Source organism: Neofelis nebulosa, chromosome 15 (genome assembly GCF_028018385.1).
Source record: "Neofelis nebulosa isolate mNeoNeb1 chromosome 15, mNeoNeb1.pri, whole genome shotgun sequence".
In the NCBI taxonomy this organism is placed as follows: Eukaryota; Metazoa; Chordata; class Mammalia; order Carnivora; family Felidae; genus Neofelis; species Neofelis nebulosa.
Window position 1 is genome coordinate 39,810,748 of NC_080796.1, and position 27,091 is coordinate 39,837,838.

Sequence of the window (27,091 nt, forward strand, 5' to 3'; positions counted from 1 at the left end):
TTCAATTGGTTAGCTTCAGTGCATGGTACTAACCTGTTGACCCATTTTGAATCCTGACTCCACTGTCTCAGCTCTGCATCAGCAACAGAATTGATACCTTCTGTCACTTCTCCTAGGCTGATGATAAAATTGCCAATCAGGATAGGGCCAAGGACCATTTTTGTTCCTGTGTTGGGAGAGAGACTTATATTTGACCATAGTCTTTCAAGATCACCTCAAAACCTTGACTCTGAAACTATTAAGCAAACCCTTTTTCCTTCCTTTACTTTAACCTGGGGTTACTCAACCTTAGCCCTATTGACATTTTGGATTAGAGAATTCTTTGTAGTGGGTGGGGGGACCTGTGCATTATAAGATGTTTAGCAGCATTCCTGGCTTCCTTAGATGCTAGTAGTAATGCCCTTCCTCCCCTACCAGACAACCAGAAATGTCTCCAGACATTTTCAAATGTCTTCTGGGTGGGGGTGGGAGTGGGGGAAACAGAACAAAATTGCTCCTTGTTCTTTTGAGTATCAGTGCTCTAACTTCATGAATTGATTACTTGAGCAATCAAGTATTTATTAAGAACCTATTATTTGCCCAGGACTTGATACTTGCAACAAACACTAAAGAGGAAGAGGAAGATAAGGACCTTGATCGTGAGATTATACTTTTTCCCTGGAGGAAGAGAACTCAGATGGGTGTTAACCAGCCTTTTCTCTTTCTAACCTGGAGCTTCTCACTATGATTTGAGTTGATAAAGAGGAAGGTTTGGTAAAGCTAGAAATCCAATTAGCCATTCTTGGCTTGCTTTCTCTTTTCCTACCAGCTGGGAAGCTGGTGCTTCTTTCCTCTCTCTTTCTTTTAAGATACAGTTAGAAGAGGGGTGCCTGGATGGCTCCTTCCGTTAAGCATCTGACTGCAGCTCAGGTCATGATCTCATGGTTCCTGAGTTCAAGCCCCACGTCAGGCTCTGTGCTGACAGCTCAGAGCCTGGAGCCTGCTTCAGATTCTGTGTCTCCCTCTCTCTCTCTGCCCCTCCCCTGCTTGCGCTCTGTCTCTCTCTCAAAAATAAAATCAATATTAAAAAATATATACAGTTAGAAGAAAGGTATCAGTCATAGGAGGCTCTGGTCCGGTGTGAGGTGGCAAATAGTCTTTCTGCCCTAGAACTAATCTGTATCTGCTGTTAGTGTGCTGTAGCTCAGAAGTTGATTTATCTTTTTTTTTTTTTTTTTTAAGAAAGACAGACTGCCACATGCAACGCCTCATTTGGATGTGTCTGGAGTCTTGGAAGCTTGAGTACCCTACGTTCTCCTACAAATGGACCTCGAGAGCTTGTTTGGAGGTTCTAGCAGGGGAACGCAGCTACTCGTATACCCTTGACAGAAGAACGGTCCTCCTCTATCGGGGAAGGTCGTCCTCTTCGACTGAGCGAGCTCACAGCTTCAGGAGGGACGCACATGGAGCGGTGAGGGAGGAAGGGGACACCGGCCTAGCCAGCCAGATCAGCCGAATCAACCCTGGCGATCAATGGGGGGACAGATGTCGCGGCCAGATCGCCCTCACATCTGAGAAGTTGATTTATCTTCTGATCTTAAAATGCTAAGTCTGATGCAAGGTATAAAAGTTTCTCTCCTGCCACCCCTAACGTGAAACAAAAACAAATCTTCAGCATACTTACAAGCGTGTAATATGAACATCAGGGTCCCTAACAGTGAAGCAAACGCTGACTTGGCTTCAGGGAGCTGCTCTTCCCACAGTGCTCCTGCCCCTTCACCAGCATGCTCATCCTCCTTGCTATCTCTCCACCCCAGGGAAACATGGTCAAGGAATCAGATACTGAGATATAGTATAAAAAGATTTTTATTTCAAAATGCAAAATGGTGGTCACCTTAATAATAATAATATAAAAAGCATTTCCCCTCCTTCCACCCTAGTGCAAAATGGTAGATGCACTCAGATAGCTCAAAGATACATAGTTTTGTATGTGTCTTCCTGCAGTGCTGCACAGCAGCAAAACTCAATCCCAAACTCCTTTTGGTGGATCCGTGTGGTAGTTCAGTTCTAGAAGTCAGTGGCTTCTCAGATGTAAGTCCAAACAGCACAGGACTCCTGCTCTCTCCCACTTGGGCCTGACCCTACGCGCGCTCTCTTCTCACGCTCAGGCTATCTGTCCCCTCCCTCTGCCGGCTCCCAGGGGTCCTAGGAGGCGTGCAGCCGGTTGGAGAGCGCCCGGCTGCAGAGGACGGCCTCCTGCTGCTTGCCTTTCTCTAGCGGGGCCTGGGTCTCCGGGACCTTCCGTTCCCGGGCGGCCTGCAGCTCGGCCACCGCTGCCTCCCTGTCCCGCAGGCGGCTGGCGGCGGTGAAGGGGCTGCACACAGTCTCCACCAGGCCGATCACCACGCCGAAGAAGGCCAGCACGCTGCCCAGCACGTACAGCTTCACCAGCTTCCGATTGGGCTTCTGGGCCATCATCTCCCTGGCCAGCGGGATCAGCTCCTGCACCGTTTCCATCTCGGGGGCGGGGATGACCTGCGGGAGGAGCGGCGCAGGAAAGGGGCCCGTTCAGCCACGGAAGGATGGCCACGGCCTTCCCGAGCACCCTTCTCTCGGGTGTCCCGCAGGAAGGGGGACCCGCCCCGGACCCCGCCCAACCGCGCTCTGCCCCGCGGGGCTCACCTTGGAGGCGCAGCGCGAGCGGGGGGCGGCGGCGCGGCGGCGGTCAGCGCGTCCGGGGTCCGGCCGGCCTCTGCGCTCTCCTCCTTTTCGGCAGCAGCGGCTCTTCCAGGTGGAGACTCCGCAGCTGGCACCTTGGCAGCGTCCCGGGGCCGCTTATATCTTTCCTCCGAGACCCGCCTATCGGTCTCCCAGGGCCCCGGGCCAGCGCAGTTGTTGCCAGAGGAAGGAGGGGTGAGGAAGGGGAAGGGGCGGGGCGGGGGAGGGGAGGGACCGGGAAGGGCCCAGGGGAGGCGGCCGCGAGCAGTGCACCTCCAGGCGGGGTGAGCTGCGAGTCCCGGGCAGGGGAGACCGAGGCGGGGGTGCGGGGTGGGTTGCGGTCGCAAAGCAGGAGGTCCCACTCCGGGTCCGCACAAGGGTGAGGACCCGGCACCCTGGGTATCGTGTACAGTTCCGACGTGACTCCTCCTTAAGAAGTGTGGGTGGGTGCGCAGCTTCCCTTGTCTGGGGCGACCCTAGAGGGACCCCTATGAGGACATGGGTTGGGGGCGGGGGAGGTTCTACCTAACCGGAAAATCTTTAGTTTTTATTCTTAAGGGGTGTCATCTTCCCACAGGTGTGGGGATCGGAGGGGAGAAGTCAAGGGGAGGGATCGTGGTTAAGGAACAGAACAGGTCTCCAGGCTCTGTGTGTGCTTGTGTTTCTTTCCGGCCTGACTGGTTTTATTCACAGGTGCTTGCATTGCTACGGTAACTTGATAGATAACTATTTATCGAGGGCATCCTTTAATTGCAGGTGTATGTGTGATACGTCTCTGTGCTTGCCTCTGTTGGTGTATGTACTTCTGTGTCAGGGAACTACCATTAAATCCAATGATCCCCGCTCCTACTTGAGAAGTGCAGTTTGGGGGCTTGGGAGGACCTGAAGATGGAAAAGGGCTGTTGGTAAATTTCCTCTGCGGGTCTGGAATGCAGTTAGTTTATGCTCTCAATAATTATTTGCCACTTCCCTGGGTCTGGGGGTGCCATACCACAGAGCCAGTTCAGCTTATGGAAACAGGGGCGGAAGGGTGAGAATAGAGGGTTTGGGTAAGAGTTAAAGAGACAATTCTTGGAGGGCTCCTGGCTGGCTCTGTTCAGAAGAGCATGTGACTCTTGACCTCAGGGTCATGAGTTTAAACCTGGCTTTAGGAATAGACATTACTTAAGTAAGACTTAAAAAGAGCATTCTTGGAAGCAAGTGTGAGGAGAGTAAGATACATTTTGGCCTGGGTGAAAACATCGTCACCTTGGGGTAGGGTGTAAGGATAAAACTTTGGTTATCCACTTATCCGAGTTAGCTAGCAAGAGGGGAAAAGCAGAGGCAATTGGGCCAAAGGGCTGCAAGCAGTGAAGGGAGAGGGCAGGAGGAGGAGGGGGAAATCAGACTGGCCAGAAAATTGTAAAGGTCAGTGATGCAATCTTGCAACAGTTTGTCATAGGCTGAGTGCTGTGAGGAGGGACTGGGTAAAGGGCGGCTTCAGAGATCAAGTGTTTGAGTCCTTGCAAATTTTAACAGTAATCTTTTTTTTTTGGGGGGGGGTTGATGCTGAGGTAGTTTCCCAATTTGGTTAAAAAAGGCAACAATAATAACTACCCTATGCCGTGGCTATTAGTATTTCAGGTAATAAGATCTATATATGCTTGCAGATTGGGCAAGTTTACTTAAATAGCTTTTGTAAAATTCTATGTTTTAGTCTGTACCCAAGCAGTCAAGGTGACGTGGGGCCCAACAGGGGTTATTTCTAGACGGTGGTGTCCTGGTGCTTATTGTTCTTTTAAAGTTGTTAGACAGGAAATTTGCGCAACAAGGGACCAATTTGAGATTAATATCAATCTTGGCATTTTCTGTGAATCTTCCTTACAATTTTGGAGAAGTCTCCAATACCTGGCAGAAATGATACATGAGCTTTTTCAAGATTTGTGAGTGTTCCAAACATTGCGGCCTCTGGAAGAGTGTATGATGTGTACCTTAATATCAAAGCTTTCACCTGGTTTCTTCTGTGAAAGTGAGTCAGCCCAGCTTTGGACCCAAAACTCTGAAATTGACTCAATGGTAAGCATTTCCGGTATTTCTGTAAATCATAGACGAAAACCACATGTCTTCCAAGGTCAGCAGACTGTAATTTACCTACAGTTCCCCTTTCTTGTGATTTGCTGTGGCAGAATACATCAGCATCTCAGATATGTTCCTCTCTTCCCCTCTTTGATAATCTGACTTTGACCCCCAGAACCCACCAGCTTGCTGGCCAGACGGAGACAGACACAGCAGCAGGAGGTATGGATTGGAGTTGCCAGTGCATTTGGTGCTTCTGGTTTAGGTGGTAGCTGGGGCTGAGTGGGAGATGGTGGGAACCGAAGGCTGAGGAATCCAGGGCCACCTCATGTTTAGGAATTTCTGATAGCTCCTCTGTCTAGTGGGGCAAGAGAACCCAACTTCTAGGGTAGCAGGTTAGGTAGGGCTTGAGAAACTAAGCATGTGCTTTGTGCTGATGTCACTTTAGAGATGTAAAGCCTTGTGTTGCATCACACAGGTCAGACACAGGTTATAGCTCTGAAGGCCGGACCAGCTACAGGGTCATCAACCATTTCAGTGTGCCTAGGGCTGAGGGGTTTCCCTGAGTGCAAGAATTAACAGGGCTGAGAGTGGGACAGCTCTGGGTAAACTGGGATAGTTGGTCACCCTACCCTGGAGTCTATCCTAACATTTAATTCTGCTATTTCTAGGAAGGTAGGAAAGGCTAGTTTAAAGTGTGTTTGTTTTCGGGGGGCCTGGGTGGCTCAGTTGGTTAAGCGTCTGTCTCCTGATCTCAGCTCTGGTCATGATCTCATGTTCGCGAGCCCCACGTAGCACTCTGTGCTGATGGCATGGAACCTGCTTGAGATTCTGTCTTTCCTTGTCTCTCCCCCTCCCCCACTCATTCTCTCTCTCTCTCTCTCTCTCTCTCTCTCTCTCTCTCTCTTTCTCTCTGTCTCTCCCTCTCTCAAATAAATAAAACTAAAAAATTTGTGTTTACAGGGGTGCCTGGGTGACTCAGTAGTCGGTTAAGCATCCGACTTCGGCTCAGGTCATGATCTCATGGTTCATGGGTTCAAGCCCCGTGTCGAGCTCTGCGCTGACAGCTCAGAGCCTGGAGCCTGTTTTGGATTCTGTGTGTGTCTCTCTCTGTGTGTCCCTCCCCCTCTTGCACTGCATCTCTCTCAAAAATAAATAAATGTTACAAAAAATTTTTTAAAAATTTTGTTTATTTTGCTTTCCAAATCCCTTTCTCCCAAACATTAAAATACTCAGAGCCATCTGCAGAGGAAACAGTCACAAAGGTACAACAGGTAGTCTTAGGGATAAGTGCAGAGGTGGGATAGAGCTGTCCCAACAACTGTGCTTTGGGGATTGAAGGAACAGGAGACCGAGGCCTTTTGGATGATTGGTTGTATATGAACTTCAATGATTAGTATTATTATTTTGTTACCAGCTCCTTGCTGCCTAAAGTCACTGCTCACCCCTGGTATTCCAGGAGGCAGGAGGGAGAAGATCATCCATCATAGAAGGTAGGATAAAATCATTTGTAAATCTTACACTCAGTCCTTAGAGTTACTTTCATCTCATGTATGCTAGTTGGAGAGGTTTCTCATCTCTCAAATATCAACGGATGATTTTTATTTTATTTTTTATTTACTATTATTTATTATTTTATTTTTATTTCTATATGATTTTTAAATTTATACATGATTTTAGCTTAGTTTATTTATTTTTAAAAGTTTATTTGTTTATGTTGAGAGAGTGAGTGGGGGAGGAGCAGAGGGAGACAGGGAGAGACAGAGAATCCCAAGCAGCCTCTGCACTGGCCCCAGTGAAGGGTTTGAACTCACAAACCTTGAGATCATGACCTGAGTCCAAGTCAAATACTTAACTAATGGAGCAACCCAGGTGCCCCTTAACGGATGATTTTTAAACCTACACTCTAACCTTTATCTTCCTCTGGTTTTGTAGATTAGAGTTCTAGAGGCTAGACATTTCTGTGTGAATCTCCTGCTTTTATCAAAAACTTAACACACTTTAAACAAGACTCCCGATATTCTCTGTACTCTTACAAATGAAGTCACCTCAGTATCCTTGTGGCTAGCAGTGCATCTCCATTTTACCCATTCTCCGGGCCTGAGATACTGTGGCATTTTCTTAGAGAGGCTTCTTTCCTGACGGCTCTATCCCACCATTCCCTACTTAGTGTCCTATTTATTTTCTTCATAGCATTTAGTACCTGACTTTATATTGATGAACTGTTGGTTTGCTTTTGTGTTGTCTTCCATGTTAAGCTTCAGTGAGGGCTGGGACTTTGTTTTGCTTTTCACCGTGTCCCTAGAACCTTGTATGATCGTTGACATATAGGTTCTTAATAGGTAACTATGGGATTAATTAATGTCTTCTCCGTTGGATTGGCAAGGGAGGGACTATGTTTATTAAGTTTGCATGCAGTCAGATGTTTAGTGGATGCTCAAAGAAGCATTTAGGGTATTTTTTCTTTTTTTCTTTTTCTTTTTTTCTTTTTTGGTAGGCTCTATGCCCATCATGGGGCTTGAACTCACAACCCCTTGATCAAGAGTTGCAAACTCTACCTACTGAACCAACCAGTAGGCACCCCACTGTTTTTGGGTTTTGACAGTTTTCTTTTCTCCTTGTTCTTCTTCTCCTTCTCCTTCTCCTTCTCCTTCTTCTTCTTCTTCTTCTTCTTCTTCTTCTTCTTTGCCTTTCGCCTTCTCCTCTGTAATCCATTTCTAACACTACCACCAAATAAATCTTCCTAAAATTAGATTTTTATTCTTAATGCCTGTTTAAATCCCAGATCATTTCTCATTGCCTACATGAACCTGGATTCTGCATATTGGATTTACTTGATCAGAATTCCTGGAATCTGATACTTCTATGATCTGCCCTTCCCTACTCATCTAACATTATATTCCTTTCTCTAACAAGAACCCTTTGCTCCACAGATGGGTTTCTCATAGCCCGAGTCCATTCTCATTGTGGTTGCCTCACTTTTGCTCATAATCTTCCTACCTGAAATGCGGTTGTCTTTCTCCTCTGTCTTCCTTCCTTCAGTTCATGTACTTGGAGAAGCCACCAGCACACCCTGATCTCTCTTTTCTGTGAATTTCAGCTGCCTTTGTGGCTCATTCTGCACGGGTTGCACTGCATTGTGTACTGTTCTCTACAGCTCTCTCATTGTTCCCTGTGGGCTTGCCCTGTCTCTGTGGAAGACCAGCTCTTTGTACCTTTCATGGTGCTAATGTATAATAGGGGCTTAATCAATACTAGTTAGATTGACCTGAAAGTCAGTATTGAGACAGAGATTACAAAATGATCAGACTCTCTTGGGATGTCATTTTAGGCACAGTAGCTTGTCCTTGGCTCAGAGCCTTGGGGTCAAAATTGCCCAAGACCTGGCAACTTGGCTTAGTTCCTTCCACTCTGTCTTCCTCACCTTTCACTTCCACTCCCAACATAGTGTCTGACATTGCAGGGATTGGCTTATTCTGGGGCACTCCTCCAGCCTGCTCCTGGGGCCTCAAGGTCTTGGCAAATCAACACTGATGAGCAGACTCTTGGTAGACATTTTGCTTTAGTCCCTCATGGCCTCTGGCCAAGCAGAGTCACTATCTGCTGGGCCATGCAAGATGTGCTGGGAGCAACACCCTACTGCCCACATACCATGTCTGAATCGCACTGCTCTACTTTGTAAGGTTGAATCAGCGCAGGGAATTTTTCTCAAGCTCAAATCCCAGCTAGACTTAACAGAATAGGGTTCTGGAGTCAAACAGACTTGGGTTCATTCAAGACCTGTCTTCTCGGGGCGCCTGGGTGGCGCAGTCGATTAAGCGTCCGACTTCAGCCAGGTCACGATCTCGCGGTCCGTGAGTTCGAGCCCCGCGTCAGGCTCTGGGCCGATGGCTCGGAGCCTGGAGCCTGTTTCCGATTCTGTGTCTCCCTCTCTCTCTGCCCCTCCCCCGTTCATGCTCTGTCTCTCTCTGTCCCAAAAATAAATAAAAAACGTTGAAAAAAAAAAAAAAAGACCTGTCTTCTCTTACCAGGGTCTGACCTTGGACAAGTGACCTAACTTCTCTAGTCTCCATTTCCTCATCTGTAAAGTGGGGTTGATGATAACACCTATGAAATGAGATGTGGTAAAGACTGGATGAGCTAGAGAACTGGAAAAGGGTTAGCAGTCTGGCACAAATGAAGCAATCAATACATGTCATTGATTCAGTCATTACTCTGTTGTCTTTGCCCCCTGCTTGTGTCAGCAATTCTTGTAGTCCTTTATCCTAGCCCAGGTCATTCACATTCTCTAGGTGACATATAGTCAGCAATAAGATCCAAAAACACTTGTTGAAGGGGCCCCTGGGTGGCTCAGTTGGTTAAGTGTCTGACTATTTGGTTTGAGGCGCCTGGATGGCTCATTCCGTTAAGCATCTGACTTAGGCTCAGGTCATGATCTTGTGGTTCATGAGTTCAAGCTCCACGTGGGTCTCTGGGCTGACAGCTCAGAGCCTGGAGCCTGCTTTGGATTCTGTGTCTCCCTCTCTCTCTCTCTCTGCCCCACCTCCCCCCCAAAAAATAAATTAACATTTGGAGAAAAAAAACCCAAAAACATTTGTTGAAGCCAGCCATGTATCCGTTACTGTGTTAAGTATAGTTATAGAAAGCAAAATACAACATTGTTTAAAAAATATATATTTGAGAGAGAGAGCAAAGGGGAGGGGCAGAGAAAGAGGGAGAGAGTGTGGAGCCTGATGCTGGGCTCGATCTCACGATCATGACCGAGCTGATATTAAGAGTCAAGACACTTAACCAACTGAGCCACCCAGGTGCCCCAGAATACAACATTGCTTTTGCCCTCATGAAGCTCATAGTCAAGTAGAGGACTCAGACATTAAATAAATTATTACAATATCCTAGGATAAGCACAATAATAGAAATATACACCAGGGAAACAAATAGAGTAGAATGGGTACTATATTGATTCAGTTTGGGGAGGAAGTTGTCAAAGAAGGCCCAAGAGTGGATGATGCCTGAGCAGCTGAAGGTATTAAAGGATGGATGATGTTCATCAGTGACTCTGGGAGTGGGGGCTCAGGGTTGGGGGAGGACTGGAATGAAAGAGGGCTGCATACAGAAAGGGTAGGATGTATGAAAATACATTTCAGGGTCCAAGAGAAGTTAAGCAAAATTAGTATCAGAACATAAAGGATGAGTTTTGGGAAATGGCAGGAAATGAGGAGGAAGTAGTAGGCACAAAAACCATAATGAACAATTATGCATATGGTCACCTACATATGTGATGTCTAGTAACTAATGACCACTCCCGTCTTCTAGAAATACATTCTTCTTGGCTTCCATGTCATATTCTTCTAATTTTCCTCCTATTTTATTCTGGACACTCTTTAGTTCTTTTTCTCACTTTTGCCTTTTATACAACCTCTATACGACCTCTTTTTCTCACTTTTGCACTTCTCGGGACTCAGTCTTGGAACCTCTTTTTAAACTCTACACATTCTCTTCAGGTGATTTAGTTTACTTGCAAGGCTTCCATTATTGCTCTGTAAAGATGATGTATACATCTGAGCCCTAGACCTCTGTATCTTCCTGCCTAGTCTACATCTTAACTTGGATATCTTGCAGGTATCGAACTTTTCATATCTGAAGCCAAAGTTGATATTTCCACCTCCCAAACTTGCACCACCATCTTTCCTGGTCAAGGCTTCACAATCTATCTGGTAGCCCAGGTTGTAAGCCTGGGAGTCATCCTTTTCTCCTCTCTCTCTGTCACCTCTCATACATGATCATCAAGACTTGTTATTTTGGGGCACCTGGGTGGCTCAGTCATTAAGCATCTGACTTCAGCTCAGGTCATGATCTCATGAGTTCACTTGGTGAGTTCGAGTTTCACATCAGGTGAGCACAAGCCCCACTTTGGGTAAGCATAAGCCTGATTTCGGGTGAGCTCCAGCCCCACTTTGGGTAAAAACATGAGCCTTCAGCCCTGGGTGGGCCCCACTTCTCTATCTCTCTGTCTCTCTCTTTCTCTCCACACCCTCCCTCCCTCTCTCTCCCTGCCCCTTGCTCACTTGCCCCCCCTAAAAAAAAAAAGAGTTATCATTCTGCCTCTTAAATACCTCTTGACTTTTTTTTCTATCCCCCTTGCCACCCACCCTCCTAGTCTAAACCCTCATCATCTTACCTGCACTATTGCTGTGGCCTCATAACTGGTCTCTCTGCATTGGGTCTTGACCTATCCAATCCAGTCTAAACCAGTCCAATCCAATCCAATCCAATCCAATCCAATCCAATCCAATCCAATCCAGTGTAATCTAAAAAAAAAAAAAAAAAAAAAAGCAAACTTATCATGTCATTCTTCTTTTTAGAACCCTTCGATGGCTCCCCATCTTGCCCTTTGCATAAAATCCCTGGATTCTTAGCATGGTGTAGAAATTCACCCATGACTTTGTCCTTGCCTTTTTTTCCAGTTTCATTGTATATCCCTCAACCCTTACTTTCTAGGTGCCAGCCCCACTGATCTGTTCCTTCATAACTTCAGATCCTTCCTCGTGTTGTTCTCTCCACCTGTAATACTCTCCTCATTTCCCTTGATCTGGTGAACATTTACTCATCCTTCAAGTGTCACTGTCCTCTCACTGTCTCAGAGAAGCCTTCCCTGCTGCTCGGATGAGGGAAGCACCCTGTGCTGCACGGTTCCCACAGCCATTTCACTTTTCTTCTCATGACTGTTGTCTGTTTCTATTGCAAGACTGTCAGCTCTATGAAGGTGGCAACTATCTCTGTCTTGTTCAGTACACTGTTCTCAGGGCTAGCACAATGCAAAGTCCACTGAGTTATTTAATCATAGCTATCAATTTATCTTATATTGAATTGGTTATCCTGCTGGCGGTCAGAGAAATTGATGGATTTCAGACAGCAGCACAGTTCAACAAGGTTGGCATTTTAAGTAGATCACTATTGGAGTGAAGAATACATGAGTGGAGCAAGATGAGAGGCAGCGAGTGGGATATTTTTAGAGTAATTCAGGTAGTCATGGACTAGGCTGAGATAAAGGTAATGCGGATAGAGGGAGACAGATTTGAGTGATGCATTGTAGGTAAAGCTGGAAGACTTAGTGCTGTAGAAGAGAAAAGGAGTTAGAGGTGACTCCCAGGTTTGGAGAGAAAAGAAAGAAGAACACGTTTGAGGAGGAAGAGAATGAGTTCCATTTTGGTTATAATGAGTTTGGGCTGTTTGTGAGATATGCAAGCAAAGATGGTCATTAAGTGGTTGTATATGAATCATGAATCTGGAGCTCTGGAAAGAGATTGGGTTGGGAGTTGAAGATTTGAGAGGTTTCAGTGAGTTGAGAGTGGCTGAGATCTTGGAAATGGGGAAATACCCCATGAGAGAACAGAGACAAGAGAGAAAGGATGGGAATATGGGGACTGTGGAAATATTGTTTGCCTTGGGCTAGGGGTGAAGCAGAGCAATAGGTCTTATTCCTAAATCAGCTTGTGGAGTAGTTGTTCTAAGAGTATGTATCACCAAATCTGATTTTCTCCCTTCACATCCAGACTCTAGACCAGGAGCCCTCTTGGAATAAAGGACTCATTTCTTTATTTCTTTATTATTTTTTTAAATTAAAATTCAAGTTAGTTAATACACAATGTAGTCTTGGCTTCAGGAGTAGAACCCAGTGATTCATCGCTTACATATGACACCCAGTGCTCATCCCGAAAATTCCCTCCTTAATGCCCATCAACCATTTAACCCATCCCCCGCACCCACCACCCCTCCAGCAACCTTCAGTTATTCTCTGTATTTAAGAGTCTCTTGTGGTTTGCCTCCCTCATTGTTTTTATCTTATTTTTCCTTCTCTTCCCTTATGTTCATCTGTTGAGTTTCTCAAATTCCACATGTGAATGAAATCATATGATATCTGTCTTTCTCTGACTGACTTGTTTTGCTTAGCATAATACCCTCCAGTTCCATCCACGTTGTTGCAAATGGCAAGATTTCCTTCTTTTTCATCGCCGACTAGTACTGGTAGAATCACATCTTCTTTATCCATTCGTCAGTCAGTCAATGGACAGGTCTGTCAGAGTGGCTAAAATTAGCAATTCAGGAAACAACAGATGTTGGCAATGATGCGGAGAAAGGGAAACACTTTTGCACTATTGGTGGGATTGCAAACTGGTACAGACACTCTGGAAAACAATATGGAGGTTTTTCAAAAAATTAAAACTAGAACTACCGTATGACTTAGCAAAGGACTCATTTCTAATGTGGTAGACAGAATTTTAAGATGGCCCCTGATGTACAAGCCCTTTAAAACCCCCAGCATTTGTGAATAGGATGGGATAGTGCCCCCATGATTAAGTTATATTATTGGACAGCTGATTTAATAAAATTAAAAATTCTGGTGCACCTGAGTGGCTCAGTTGGTTAAGTGTCCAAATCTTGATCTCAGCTTTGGTCTTGATCTCAGGGTTGTGAGTTCATGCCCATGTTGGGCCTTACGCTGGGCATGAAGCCTACTTAAAAAAAAAATCAGTTCATCAGTCACCTGAATTGCATTTCAAGCATTCAACAACCACAAGTAGCTAGTGGCTACCATGTCAGACAGCACAGGTATAGAACATTTCCATCATTGCAGAAAGGTCTATAGACGCAGAGCACTGGGTCTCAATCTATGGAACGGTAGGAAATCATCTGGGAAGTGGTTCTCAATCCTGGCTACAGATGCTGCCTGAATTCTTTGTTCCTCTTTATAACTAAAATTGTTTATTAACAGTTGTCTACAATCACTATATCTATTTCTTCATCAACCATTCACTCTTTTGCCCATGTCCATCTGGCTTCCATTACCACCACCCCACCAAAATCCAATGGGATATTTATTGAATGAACTGGGGTTTATCATTCAACAGATAATAACTATTTCTTCCTTTTAGAAACACCTTTTCTCTTTGCTTCAGGGACACTGCACTCTCCTTTTCTTCATTGTTCCACCTTAGTTTCTTCTTCCCAGATTTCCTTCATTACATCTTTCTTTTCTATCAGTCAGTGGTTCTTAATCTTGAACATGCATTAGAATCACTGGGGAGCTTTTAACATTTCTGAAGACCAGGCTAGATCAATTAAATAAAAAATCTTGCCAAGTAGGACCCAAAGATCAGTAATGTTTAAAGGTCTAAAGGTGATTCCAATGTGCAGCCAAGGTTATGAATTACTCTCTTAATGCTGGGGGTTTTCCAATGTCCTACCATGATTCCTCTTCTCCATCTATAGTATTTCCCTAGGTCAGTGGTTCTCAGCCCTGGCTCCACTTTAGAATCATCCTGGGAGTTTTTAAAAGCCATCATTGCCTGGGAGGTCCCCAAGGTGGATCCACCTTAATTCCTGTGGGTGATTCTAGTATCTCCTATGGCTTAAACAAGACTTTAGAGGTCCTAAGCCCTGAAAAGATTGAGCTTTCCACCCTGCCCATGAAAAATAATAGCATTAAATTTTAAAATGTATATTGGGGGTTTACATACAGCCTTATAATTTTGCCCAAGATATTTACTTCCATATCTTAAAAAAAATTTTAAATATAAAAATTTGTAAAAACAATGTTGGTACCTCTACTTCGCTGGCACCTTAAATACACATTTAACCTCCCTTTGGAAGTCCAGTCCTAAATCTCATCCCAAAGGTCGCCTCCTTGGAGAGACTACTCTTATCCATCCTTTCTAAAGTGGCACTCCCAATATCCAGAGATCCATATCTACTATATCATCCCATTAAAATAATATTTCACAAAAATGTTGAAATTTGTAATTGTCAGATTTAGTCTTTGGTTTACTTGTTTATTGTTTACCTCTTGTCTGTCTTTTTTGCTGCTATCTTGTTTGTCCTCGTCTAGCACAATGCCTGGTACAAAATAAGTGTTTAATAAATATGAACAGAATGAATGAATGAATGAATGAATGAATGAATGCTGATGTATGGCAAGTAGCTGTGAGTAGATTAATACCAAGGCATGTAGGCCACCTTGGGTTGTTACCCGTAAAAGCTGTCTTCATGGGGTGGGATGGGAGAAGTGAATTCGTGAAAAGGGAGGACCCTGACTGGTTACACGGAGGGAGGCCCTTGGCTCCAGTAACCTGGTCAAGGCTTAGAGCAGTAGGAACATGCCATGATGTGGGTGAATTCTGGGGCTGATGAAAACTAGTATTTATTTTTAGGTCGTAGTTTCCCTGTGTCACTTCCAAAAATTTTCAGTACAATTTCTTAAATTCAGCAGCTATGTGTTTTGTTCTTTGGGGAATGGAGGAAGGATTGTGTCTTTGGGTTTGAGGTCAAAATAGGCCAGAGAGATGGTTAAAAGAAAGCTGTGAGTATTTGAGGACAAACGGCAACGAGAATCAACTTGTATTATCTGCTAGCATTTCCCTAGAACTGTCAGCATTATGGTTTTTTTGATAGTAGAAGAAAGGGTGATTTGGATGGCTAAAGAAGTTGAGATCACTCTGGTTACGTAATTAATAAATTATTTGGTAATTGTGCGTTTAGCATCTGTGTCCCATGAGACAGTAGTCTCCCTCCAGACAGTGATTCTGTCTGACTTATTTACTACTGGTCACTGGGTGCCTTGCTTGGTGGATGCTCAGTAAATATTTGTTTTGTGAATGAATGGTTCTGGATGTTTTTGTGTTTCTGGGTCAAAAGTCAGAAGAGTCTGCTGACATGTGATGAGGAGAGCCGGAAGAAAAGCCCAGGCTCTGAGGATGAGGAGCCGATAGAAGCTGGGGGTGGAGGGGTGTTATGTACACAGTCTGATTTGCTGGGAGGGTTCACATCCAAGTCCAGGCCGCCAGGACAGCTGGAGGGATAACAGGACACTGTTGGCCCTAGTTAATGAACTTCGAGAGACAACTATTCTGAGACCCTGTTGTGTTGTGGGAAGGGGTTTTTTAGTGTCTTAGGCTTGGTGCTCATCGGCCCAGAGTTGGAATGGGCCTACAAGTACCAATGGAATACATTATCTTTGGCAGCACAAGGACAGGTAGGGACTGACAGACCTTAGGCTACATATGTTCCCTGATTCTCTGAGAGTAACAAAGAATTTTTAAAACATGTTGAGGAGTTCTTGTGTCCTAAGAACCTCTCTCCACTTGTGCCCTTTCCTCCCTTGGACCCACATTTATTCCTTTCATTGCCTCTGACTATTCTAAAAGCTGGGTCTTATATGCCTTGAGTGGCCTGGGTCCATAGCCTGAGCACAGAAGTATTTCAGTTCCCCAAACCAAAAATACTGCCATTTTGATTCCTGGCCTTTCTCTCCCCAAGTACCAACCATGGTAGATGGAATAGGAGGCCTAACTTTGAGAACCTGTTGATCAGCAGATTGGCTCATCATGAATTTTCTCGGGTTCTAGTTCTTAGGAGAAAAAATATTTACTTTTCTCTCTATGTTGTCCTGAAAGGGAATTATGTGGCAATATTCATGACAGCATATTTTTCAACACTTTTTGTTAGGTTTTCCCTTGCCCTATGGATCCATACTAATAAATCAATATCTGTTTTTGAGCACCTACTATGTACAAACACTGGGCTACGCACTCATTAGGGGATAAAAAGAATGGCCAAGGGTCATTCCTGTCCTCAAAGAGTTTACAATCAAGGTTTGGGGACAAATCACAAAATAACTAAAATTTGAATAAGTGTTTAATATGTAAATTTGGTGTAGAAGGGATTTACAAACAGAACAGTGCTGATTGTTGCTTGAATTGTATAAGTAAGGTCTGCTGCTGGGACTTGGGAAGGATTTACAAAGAATAGCTGAGAAGTCATCACTGATCCAGGAACCTGATCCAACTCTTGGATTTAGAATTTATCCAAGTACACAAGAGATGGAGATGGCCAGGCAGACAGACAGAGCTGAATGAATTGAGCCTAAATATGGTCAAGGGAATGGAATGGCTGGATCAGAGCACTTGTGTGAAGGTTGCTGTTTGAGATAAGGTCAAATGTGCAGCTTTTTCAGCAGCACCTGAGAGTCTGGCTGTGGACTTGGTATTTTAATCTGGAGATGATGGAAAGCGTACAGGTCAAAGTGCATACCAAATCCAGCTCAGCAAATGGAGCGCTAGGCGAGTGCTAATAAGATGAAATGTACACTAGAAAAAGTGCAAAGGCATGTGTGTGTGTCTAGGTGTGTACATGTATGTGCATGTACCTCTGAAGAAGGGCAAAAGTTCAAGGGCCATGGTTTTAACAGTATTTGATTTGAGACAAGATAGAGATGTTAATGTGTCTATAAGCTCAATATGGGTCCTTGGTGTGATTTGGCTGGGAAGAGCCTCTTGTACTTCAGGCTCCAACAGCAGGAGTAGAGTTGCCAGAACAAAAGTTGTACTGGAATGCTGTTTTCTTTCCCTAGGTCCTTGAAGACAACTGCTTTGATAAGATGTCTAATATTCACACAGGAGCTTCGCGAGCTCTTCCCTGGGGGAGAGTCTTATTCTCATGTGTTATTCCATTCAGGTTTTTTTAGGACTCAGAGCCAACTTCACTTTCTCGAACCATCGCACATCTTCATACAGTTTACTGAGCCACCTGATGTGACATGTTCAAAACTTGTCTGGGAGAAGAAGTATCGATGTACAACCAGGTGAGCAAGCATTTGTCTGAGACAAAAGAGTGTTCTCTGAGACATAGAATTTCTGGGGCTAAAACAAGGAGAATCCTGGAAAACTGCAGTGGTTAGTCACCCTACAACATACCAGAATCTTTTCCTTGAAGATTCGCCCCCAACCCCTGTGATTTTTCTCTTAGAAACTAGAGCAACCTGCCTGTCTCATAGATATTTATCCTCTGTCTACATCTTGTAGAGATCTCATGGGCTATGTTTCTAAGGTTTTCCAAGGGGATACCACTTGTGATGCTTTAGGTTTTGCAAATCTAAAATATTCACCAGGGCATTTTTTCCTATCACTTTCCTTGAGATGTTGTATTCCACAAACTATTCCATGTGACTTTTCCTTTTTGTCAAAAACAGATTCCCTTAATCTTGGGAGGACCAAGTAGGCAATGGAAAGAATATGGATTTTTGGAAACTCAAAGATACGCTGATGGATTCTGGTTTCACCATATACTAGTTGTGGTAGACAGTGCTATTTGTTCACCACGCTGTATTGCATTTTCCTTTTCTGGGCACAGAGGAAGATCACTTAGGCGCCCTCTGAGCAGTTCTGGCTAATAAGTTGTAAGCCAAATGACGGTGTCACTTTAGAGCTGAAGCATGGAATATGGGAGAACTTCTCCACACTCCTCTATCCTTGCTGTCATGATCATTAAGGACATGTGTCCTTGTTGGTGTAGCTACAAGATGGCAGAAGTCCCTGAATGGCTATAGAACAGAGGACCTCTCCCCTCACCATTGTCTCCCATTTTACTTTGTACGAACAACAAATAAATGTTTGTTGTGTTATGCTGGTGAGGTTTTGTGGTTAGTTTATTACTGCAGCATAACCTGACTAAAATGCTAGTTCTGTGTCTTCATCACCTTGGGCTACCCAAATAATATACCATAGATGGGGTGGCTTAAGCAATAGACATTTATTTCTCACAGTTCTAGGAGGCTAGAAGGCCAAGATGACGGTGCTAGTAATTGGGTTCCTGATGAGAGCCAGCTTCCTGGCTTCAGACAGGTGTCCCCTTACTGTGTTCCCACACAGTGGAGGCAGAGCTCTGGTGTCTGCTCCTCTACTTATAAGGTCTCTAATCCCATTATGGAGACTGTACCCACATGACCTCATCTAAACCTAATTACCTTCCAAAGGCCCCATCTCCCAATACCATCACATTGAGGTTAAGGTTTCAACATATGAATCTGGCGGGGGGAGGGGGTGCAGACATATTCAGTCTCTAACACCTCGTAAACTTTTCAAGCTACCTAATAATGCTGAGGCTATAAAAAAGGGAAATAATATCTCCTTTAAAGAGCTACCTTCTGGGGCTTCTGGGATACATAAGTGAGATACTGTAGACGTGGTGTTTAGAATGGTTCCTTATACATAGCAAAAGCAGAAAAATATTTTGTTCCCTTCTGTTCTTTCAGGGAAATACATAGCTATTTCTTTCTGGAGTAATACTTAACCAAAGGAGTAAATGCAACCTCTCATGTCCAGGGAAGCATACACAGAGTCTCCTCACAGATGATGCAGGTTGTTTAGTTCTCTATACTGTTGTTTAGTTCTTGGTCTTTCACCTGGAGAGGTCTTTGATCAAGGGACTCATGCCCAGAGCATGCCGCCATGATGTCAGACATTGGACACCAGGACATTTCTGGTCACAGAAGTTCACTTCTAAGCACCATATCTTAAGAAGATTGCTGACAGATGGAGGAACTTCTAGAGGAAGGTGTGCAGGTTAGGAAAAGTCTGGAAGCCATGAGTGAACCATCTACTACAAGTAAGTTTGCCAGATTCAGCAAATAAAAATATGAGAAGCCCAGTAAAATTAGAATTTCAGATAAATAATGGATCCTATTTTAGTATAAGTATGCCTCATGCAATCTTTGGGGTTCTACTTATACTGACAAGGTGTCCCTTGTTTATCTAAGATACAAATTTAACTGGGACCTCTGTATTTTATCTGGCAGTGCTAGCTACAAGGATCACTGGGGACAGTGCACACACATCAGATCGAGAGAAGCAACATCACAGTTAGGAATCCAAATGTGTGATTATACTTGAGCACTGGGAGCTGCTGGGTATGCAAATTTCTGAGTGAGCAATGGGGAAGTTCAGAATTAGGTATGTTATTCTGGGAGAATTGCATGGGAAAGGCAAAGTTGGATGAGGGTGGGAATTTTAGTTATCCTCACTTCCTCTTTCCCCTCAAAATATAGATAAACCAGAACTGACTCTTTCTTTCTTTTGATTTGCCCTGAGACATACAAGCAGGAAGATAAGGTGCTGGTAGTTACTTGTTACATTTTCTGCCCTCCCTCTCTTTTTGTCTGTTCTTCCTTACACGTTTATTAGCACATACATTTATTGAGGAACTATGCTAAGGGCTTTCTTGACATAAGAACTCTAACAGCCCCAAGAAGCAATCTTTCTTAAGAAAGGGAAGCCATATCTTACAAAATCTACAATGTTTTAGAAAATTTGTAGTGAACTCCTGGGCAGTCCCTGGGTATAGTGGTTCAGGGCAGAGGAGGGAGCAAAGAGAGATGGATTAATAGTTTGTAGATGAACAAAAATTACTGTCTTCACCCTGACGCTTTTTACTTTATGTTTACTGATTATTCTAATAAAATATGCTCATTATGGAAGATGAAGGCATGCAGAGAAATAGAAACAGACAGGAAGGGGAGCCTGGGTGGCTCAGTTGGTTAAGCATCCCAATCTTGATTTCTGCTCAGGTTGTTATCTCACAGTTGTGAGACTGAACCCCGTGTCTGGCTCTGCACTAGGTGTGGAGTCCGCTTGGGGTTCTCTCTCTCCCTCTCTCTCTGCCCCTCCCCTGCTGGATCCTCCCTCGCTCACACTCATTCTCTCTGAAAGAAAGAAAGAAAGAAAGGAAGGAAGGAAGGAAGGAAGGAAGGAAGGAAGGAAGGAAGGAAGGAAGAAAGGTACCTGTGTGGCCCCAGTTAAGCGTTCGACTTTGGCTCAGGTCATGATCTCACGGTTCGTGAGTTTGAGCCCTGTGTCAGGCTCTGTACTGACACCTTGGAGCCTGGAAACTACTTCAGATTCTTCGTCTCCCTCTCTCTCTTCACCCTTCTCTGCTGGGATATTGCCCAGGCTTTGATCTGTGTAAAACAAAGGCCCCAGGAAAAGAAAGTGCCTTTTATCTATCGCCCTCAGATTTGCTAGGCAGCTGCCCTGAGTTAAGAACAAAACATCTGCCCAGACCAGCTTTGACTCCTATCTTTATCAGGTGTTGGACTCTGGTTTTGCTAAATCTTGATGGCCATAAAACAGTAAGTCTGTTATCCTTACACTTGTTCCTCTGCCCTCTGTCCTCTGTTTGTAAACACTCCCTGCCCTCTACCCTCTGTCCTTCCCTGTGCAGGAATGCTGGGAGCATCGCCCTGCTCTCGGGAGCTTAGCTCGTTGGCCCCCGGAGTGTCCCCTGATCCCTTCTGGTCCAAGTCATGGCTTCTGAGGACTTTGCAGCCCCTAAGGAACAGAGTGGAATGCACAAAGCACAGATTTTCGGGTTGGGCCCTGGGGCTTCCGTGGATGGCCTGCTGCCCGGTAAGTGAGCTATGAAATATCTGGATGGGACTGATATTTGCATTTTGATAAGAACAACTGCAGATTCTGCTTATCATAGGCCTTGACGCCTGCATGTGATGTGCACGTGAGCACAGACATCTTTTATAGAGGACGCACCTAGCCAGGCCACAAGTTTGCATTGTTTCCTTTAAACTTTATAAGGATCCACGAGGCAGATGGCTAATATTCCCATTGTAGGCAAGCCATTTTGGTTGTGCAAAAGCACACAGCTGGGGGTGCAGAGTCAAGATCTTCACCTTCACCTCGCTCACCTTGAGGTCCGGGCTTTAACTGTTGTCCACCCTGAGAGCAGAACATTCTGGAACTGGAGAGGGCTTTAGGGGAGATTCAAAAACATTGAATGCCCCAGCCACTCTGCAAGCCAATTAAATTTGGGGGTGGGGCCTGGCTTAAGTCTGTGATTTTGTAAGTCTTGCAAGTAGTTCTGAGGGACAGCCTGGATTGAGAACCAGTAAAATCCAACACCTGTATTCTCAAATGATGAAAATGAGACCCAGCGAGGGGCTTGCCCTAGTTTACACTTTAGTTGAGTAGCAGAGCTGGAGCTAGGACCAGGATTTCCGAGATGCTCCAGTCCATACGTGGACCCTATGCGGCCACAAGCACTGCAAGGAGGTGCTGATTAAAAGCCTTTAGTTGGGGCTAATTCCAGATGTGGAGCCAGATACACCGATGCCCCCCTCCCCCCTCAAACCTCGAAGTGCTCACTTCCCCATACTCCGTCAACAAACGCCAGTCTGAACATTTGGATGTTCCGTTTGTCGGCCTACTGGCCCTTTCTGGGATTGTATTTAGAAGTTTGAAGTCCTGTTTGGCAGCCCTCTGCTAGGTCGGGGAGCAGATCTCCTGAGGCAAATGCCCACAGTCCCCCTCGGTGTCTTTCCCAAAGGCTGCTGACCTGCCGCGTGGCTGCATGTTGCCCCCTTCAGGCATCTGTCTCTCTCCTCTCCGGCTGGGCCATGGTCACATGGGGAGCTCCACATGGCATCTCTGTGGCCAAAGGTCACAGAGGTTGTGTATAGATCTCGAAAACCTAATACCCTGAGGACAGTGACTGGACAGCAGAGGTGGAGGCGGTTGGGGTGGAGAATGCTTGGTCATGAGCTGGCTTGTCTGCTAGAGGAAGGTCAGGAACCCACAGTACAGGTGGTAGAAATGCCAACATATTCTTCCCTCCTCTCTGGGAAGCCAGCCAACAATGGGCCAGACATAGGCCAGCTTTCTACTCCAGCAAGCTGCAGGCTACACTGAGCTGTACCCCTCAGGAGGGAAGGGTGGAGCATTTGGGGGTGTACCCTGGGAGATAGAAGGAGCTGAGGTGACCCAGGAGCCTGACCTCAGGGGAGGGGATTCCCCCTTCCTGTGGCGAGGCAGAAGTTGTGTCATCCTGTCACATACACTGTGTTTAGGTCACTGTGATGTGTTTCCGGCTACTTTCTCTCTCTTTCCATTCCTTATAGGGTACTCAAGTCCTCAGTCAGAACAGCTCCCTGTCAGCATGGAGGGGAAACCCTACCAGTATGTGCCTGAGCCTCTGAGATGGGGAATTTGGATGCCAGCCCCTTCCTCATGTGTGCCCACACAAGAGAGCCTGTCAACGTGGAAAACAAACAGGAAGGCACTTAATGGTGTCTGTTTTGGATGTTCCTACAGCATCATTGCCTCCCCAGGAGCCCCCAGCTAACACCAGTCCTCCAAGATTTGGAGCAAGAGCTCAAAGAGGCATTTTCAGAGATGTTGGGTCTTGATTAGGTTTGGTAAACACGAAGTTCAGAGTCTGATGGGTTCTGGTCAAAGATTAGCAAAGGGAAAGACAGGGAATTTAGGTGATGTTAGGCTCTAAGTGATGGTTAAGAATATGAGTGCTGGAGCAAACTGGTCTGGGTTCAAATGAGCACTTACTAGCTGGGACCAAGTTCCTGAAAGTGTGCCTCATTTTCTTCATCTGCATAGGAAGGATGATTAAGTGCCATCTTCTACAGAGATGTAGTGAGTATTAAATGAGTTAATACATATAAAGGGTTTAGAACAGTGCTCGGCACACCCTGAGCACTTGGTAAAATGTTAGCTGTAGTTATTTTAAGTTGACTGCCTAATTTCTCCTGGACCTCAGGCCCAAGCCAATGTGTGCCGTTGTCCTTTGGGCAGACATTCAGGCTGAGGAGGTGAGGGTAGGGGAGAGAGAAGGGCACGAAATAGAGTCAGCCCCTGACAGGCATCCCAGGCCCCTGTTGTGCTGGCCTCTGTCTGAGGCTGGGCTCTTGCCTGTGCTCAGTAACATAATAAACTATCTCTCTCTGGTTTTGGGGGAGGCTCACGGAAGAGTGACCAATGTCTGGGCCACTGAGCTATGGTGCAGGTGTGAAGGGCCACGCCAGCTTGAGTCACGTGGCGAATCCCCAGGGCTGTTCCTGGAGCCTACCCTGTCCCACAGACGAAGACTCAGCCATGACTCACCATATTCAGGTGGTGCCTGGGCCTTAGTCACCTGGTGCCTCTTCCTACCAACACCTGTGATCCGGCATTCACAGCCTGCACCAGGCTCTCTTATCCACCTTAAACTCCTCTCCTTTCTTCTCTCCTTCCCTCTCCTCGCTCCCTATCCCTTGATCTCTCATTGATCAGATCTTGGCTGATCTCCCTGACAATTTGGATGGGTTGAGCCTGACAGATGGATAATGGAGACTGGAGATTCCAATGCCACCCCCACACCCTGTCAGAGACATTGCCAGGAATGACTGATAAGCACACAGGATGCTGCCTACATCAACATGGTGACATTTATGTAATCTGGGGGTAGGTGCCTCCAGAAAGACCCCCCTCTCTGCAGTTGACTGCCACAGGAATTTCCACTATAAGCTGTCCATTCCGGTGACTAGAGGCCCAGACTGTCCCCTCTGAGAACGCAAATACACCCACAGTGCATGGGGACTCCTTAAACTATATCCCTTATTTACACTTCGGTGTGAACCTGTTCGTTACACAAAGAGTGAACACTTGCTATGTGCCAAGCACTATTTCAAGGCACTTGGAAAACAGTAGTGAACAAAAGGGACAAAAATCTCTGCCTTCTTGAACATGTCATTCTGGTGGAAGGAGTCAGAAAATAAACGTGATTAATAGGTAAGCCATATAGTTGGTGGAAAGCTGGTAAGTGTTGCACACCACAACCAGAAAGACCCAGCCCACCAATAATGTAGGATAGGTGGGGTTGGGAGTGCTGGGGGCTGGGGACAGGGATTGGGCAGGGAAATTGCTTGTCATTTTAAATAGGGTGGTCAGAGTCATTGAGAAAGTAACATTTGAACAAAGACTTGAAAGAGGTAGGCCAGTTAGCCTTGTAGACACCCAGGGGACAGTGTTCCACGGGGAGGAAGTACCCAGGCAAGGCAGCAGAGTCCTAGGACAGAAGCAGCCTGGTGGTTTGGAGGCACAGTTAGGAGGCCATGCCCCTGGGGTGAAAGGAGTGAGGGGCAGTATCAGTAGAGACAGAGGAATCATGGGGGTGTTTGGATCACATAGGGCCTCGCAGATGTCTCTAAGGGCTTTGGCTTTGACCCTGACCATAATGGGGAGCTAGTGCAGGGTTCTGAACAGAAGAGGGTCTACTGAAGGCCAGTTAGGAGGAAGAAGAGGAAAGTTCAAGGATTTGCAGAAGTCTGAGGAAGAGAGGCTCAGGCCAAGAGGGTGGAAGTGATTGGTCCTGTTTGCCTTTGGAAGGGGAGCTAACAGCATTTCCTGATAGGATGATGTGGGTGCAAGAGAGACAGGAGTCAAGGATAACTTGAGTAGCCATTTCCCTAAGCTCAAGTTCTAATGAGCCAGGGCTGGTGGGAGGGGTGTGGCGGGGGGGGGGGGGGTGTTGGTGGGAGGGTGGTGGTGCTGAGGGCTCCAGAACAAGATGATGGGAAGCAGTTAGAGAGGGAAGAGTACATAGAAGGGAGGCTGGGGCATTGTAGTGATGCCCCCACCTGCCCTTTAGCCCTGGCCAGGTCCTAACCCAGCCTCTGGCTCTATTTTAGGCTTCTTGTCTCTGAACAAATTGGGTTCTGAAGTTCAAAGCCTGTGCCTGGGGCCCTGCCATCTTGAGGGTTCTAGATCCCCTTTGGAGAGTGCTCAGTATCCCTGAGGAGTGAGGCTGACAAGCCTACCCTGGGGGTCTGCAGAAACACTGTCCTGGATTTGGCCCAGAGTGTGGGGGGTGCCCAAACGGAGCAATTGCCATTTCCCTCTGTGAAGAGAAACCACTCCTAGGGCCTGCCCCAGCCTGTGAAGTCTGAAACACTAACGGCTTATTTACCCGGGCTCCTGGCCTCATAAGGGAGGAGAAGGAGGGGGATTTGACGGGCCCCAGCCACTCAATGTGCGGCCCACCACACACCTGCCCCACCTCGTCTGACAGTCTGGGATTGCCACACCGGCTCCTTCTGCTGGTTAACTATTAACGAGTTCTTTGTCACATCCTCTTTCCTGGTGATGGGCAAGGGATGGGGCAGTTCCAGGAGGGTGAAGACTTCCTGGAAGCTTAGAGTTCAGGGAGCTGGAGAAGTGGGGAGACACAGACCAGGCGGGTGGACTCTAAGCCCCAGGAGGTGGGGTGGGTGTCAGCAGTGACCTTTCTCTGGAGGATGTGATGGGGGTCTCTCTGTGTTCTTGTTGCAGAGGCTGGCCCATGTAGGGGAGCTGTTCGTACTGACTCTGGCTTGTTGAGTTAAACCAGATTTCACTGGAATTCTTACAGGGGTCAAGACACTAACATTTATTGGAGTGTTTGTTATGTGTGTAAATAACTTATTGCCCATTTGCTAATTATAGTACTTCCCATGCCCACCTAAGCTTACTGGACTAAATTAGAACCTGAGATTAGAAACACCTGGTTTAATCCACAAAATTCTACATTTCCCCCTTAAGGGTTCTCCAACCAATTTCTTGGACTTACCCTCAAACTGTAGAGAACTTCTTGCTTAGGAGACACTGACAGACTGGACTGGATAGTTAAGAGTCTCCTTTAAATAGAAACTTTGAGGCAGCGAGCGGTGTTCCAAGACAATGCCAGTTCAACAGTGCCAAGATATGGACTGGGTGACCTTCCAGATCTCTCTAAAAGCCCTCTCTGACCCTAACCTGGGGGATGAGTGTCCTCTGAGACCAGCCTTTCCATTTAGGTCTGTTACTGCCATTTATAGTGGCTCTCAGCCCAGGGGCCCTAAGGCAAGGGTGCACCCAGAATCCCACAAAGGAAGCTGTGTTCTCAGGCCCGGTGGGGGGAGGGGGCAGACAGGGGAAGTGGGTCTAGTTGTGGTTAACCTTTCCTTCCACCACTTGCAGTCAGGTCTGTTTTCTGGCCCTGCAGGCTGGCATTCCTGCCCTGGAAGGGTGGGGCCCCGAGACCAGCCCTTAGTGAGCTGGGGGCAGTGACTCACAGGTAGTTACCTGTCCTGGGGCTCCCTGCCAACCTGCAGAGGGAGCCGGAGGGTAGGCATTTAGAGTTTATTCCTGTTTATTCCCCTTAAGCTTTCCTTGGGCTTTGACCCCTTCCTGATGAACCTAAAGGGTCTGCAAATTCCCCACGAAGTAGGGTTTTTCCACTTCCCCTCCCCCCTCCTTGGGAGGGGTCTGGTGCTTTCCAGCGTCCTGGATGTTTAGTTCTCCTCCCCTTGAAGCCCAGTGACAGGTCTGGGCAATAATACCATATATAACAGCCCTGACCTTTGTGTCCTCTGCTTGGTCTTCTGTCCAGGGTGGTCCAGGACACAAGAGGAAGCTGACCCCTATAGGCCTTGGGAAAGTGCCAAGTGTGGTGTCTATCACAATGTGAGTGCCGTTCCCTGCCCCCCTGGAGTCACTGACATTTGCCTGGTGCTTTCTGTTTGCAGTGGCTCCCTTCAACCACCCCCCACCCAGGACACCCATGGGCAGCCAGGGACTGATGAGCTCGCTGTGAGGCCTCTGAGACCGACCCACTTGCCCAGTCCTGTCCTGGGGGGGTGGGGGTGCTGTGACGGCAGATGGGCGTGCCAGCCGCCAGATTCCTGAGGCCCGCCCTGCAGTGGGCTACG

General features: G+C 46.3%; 2 protein-coding genes and 1 long non-coding RNA gene across 3 annotated transcripts; 1 reads left to right on the plus strand and 2 right to left on the minus strand.

The window, feature by feature from the left end:
• Positions 1-1,827: 1,827 nt before the first annotated feature.
• G0S2 (G0/G1 switch 2) lies at positions 1,828-2,496 on the minus strand. Its single transcript, XM_058701976.1, has one exon. The coding sequence runs from the start codon at positions 2,494-2,496 to the stop codon at positions 2,185-2,187; it is 312 nt and encodes a 103-aa protein (XP_058557959.1). The 3' UTR covers positions 1,828-2,184.
• A 17-nt stretch (positions 2,497-2,513) lies between these two features.
• LOC131496421 (uncharacterized) lies at positions 2,514-27,068 on the plus strand. The gene is made up of 3 exons (XM_058701975.1): positions 2,514-2,892; positions 17,266-17,392; positions 26,909-27,068. The coding sequence occupies exons 1-3, from the start codon at positions 2,562-2,564 to the stop codon at positions 27,066-27,068; spliced, it is 618 nt and encodes a 205-aa protein (XP_058557958.1). The 5' UTR covers positions 2,514-2,561.
• LOC131496424 (uncharacterized) lies at positions 7,392-26,009 on the minus strand. The gene is made up of 4 exons (XR_009254486.1): positions 25,968-26,009; positions 13,163-13,268; positions 10,934-11,063; positions 7,392-7,495 (listed from the first exon to the last, which is right to left on the minus strand). It is a non-coding gene; the product is annotated as an uncharacterized LOC131496424 (long non-coding RNA).
• Positions 27,069-27,091: the final 23 nt, after the last annotated feature.

Excerpts from the sequence above, each read along its gene's own strand:
- G0S2 (XM_058701976.1), bottom strand. The coding sequence starts at position 2,496 with ATGGAAACGGTGCAGGAGCTGATCCCGCTGGCCAGGGAGATGATGGCC.
- LOC131496421 (XM_058701975.1), top strand. The coding sequence starts at position 2,562 with ATGGCCACGGCCTTCCCGAGCACCCTTCTCTCGGGTGTCCCGCAGGAA. Across the intron at positions 2,893-17,265 it reads TGTTGCCAGAGGAAGGAGGG|GTTTTTTTAGGACTCAGAGC; the intron begins GTGAGGAAGGGG and ends TATTCCATTCAG. Across the intron at positions 17,393-26,908 it reads AAGTATCGATGTACAACCAG|TGGCTCCCTTCAACCACCCC; the intron begins GTGAGCAAGCAT and ends TTCTGTTTGCAG.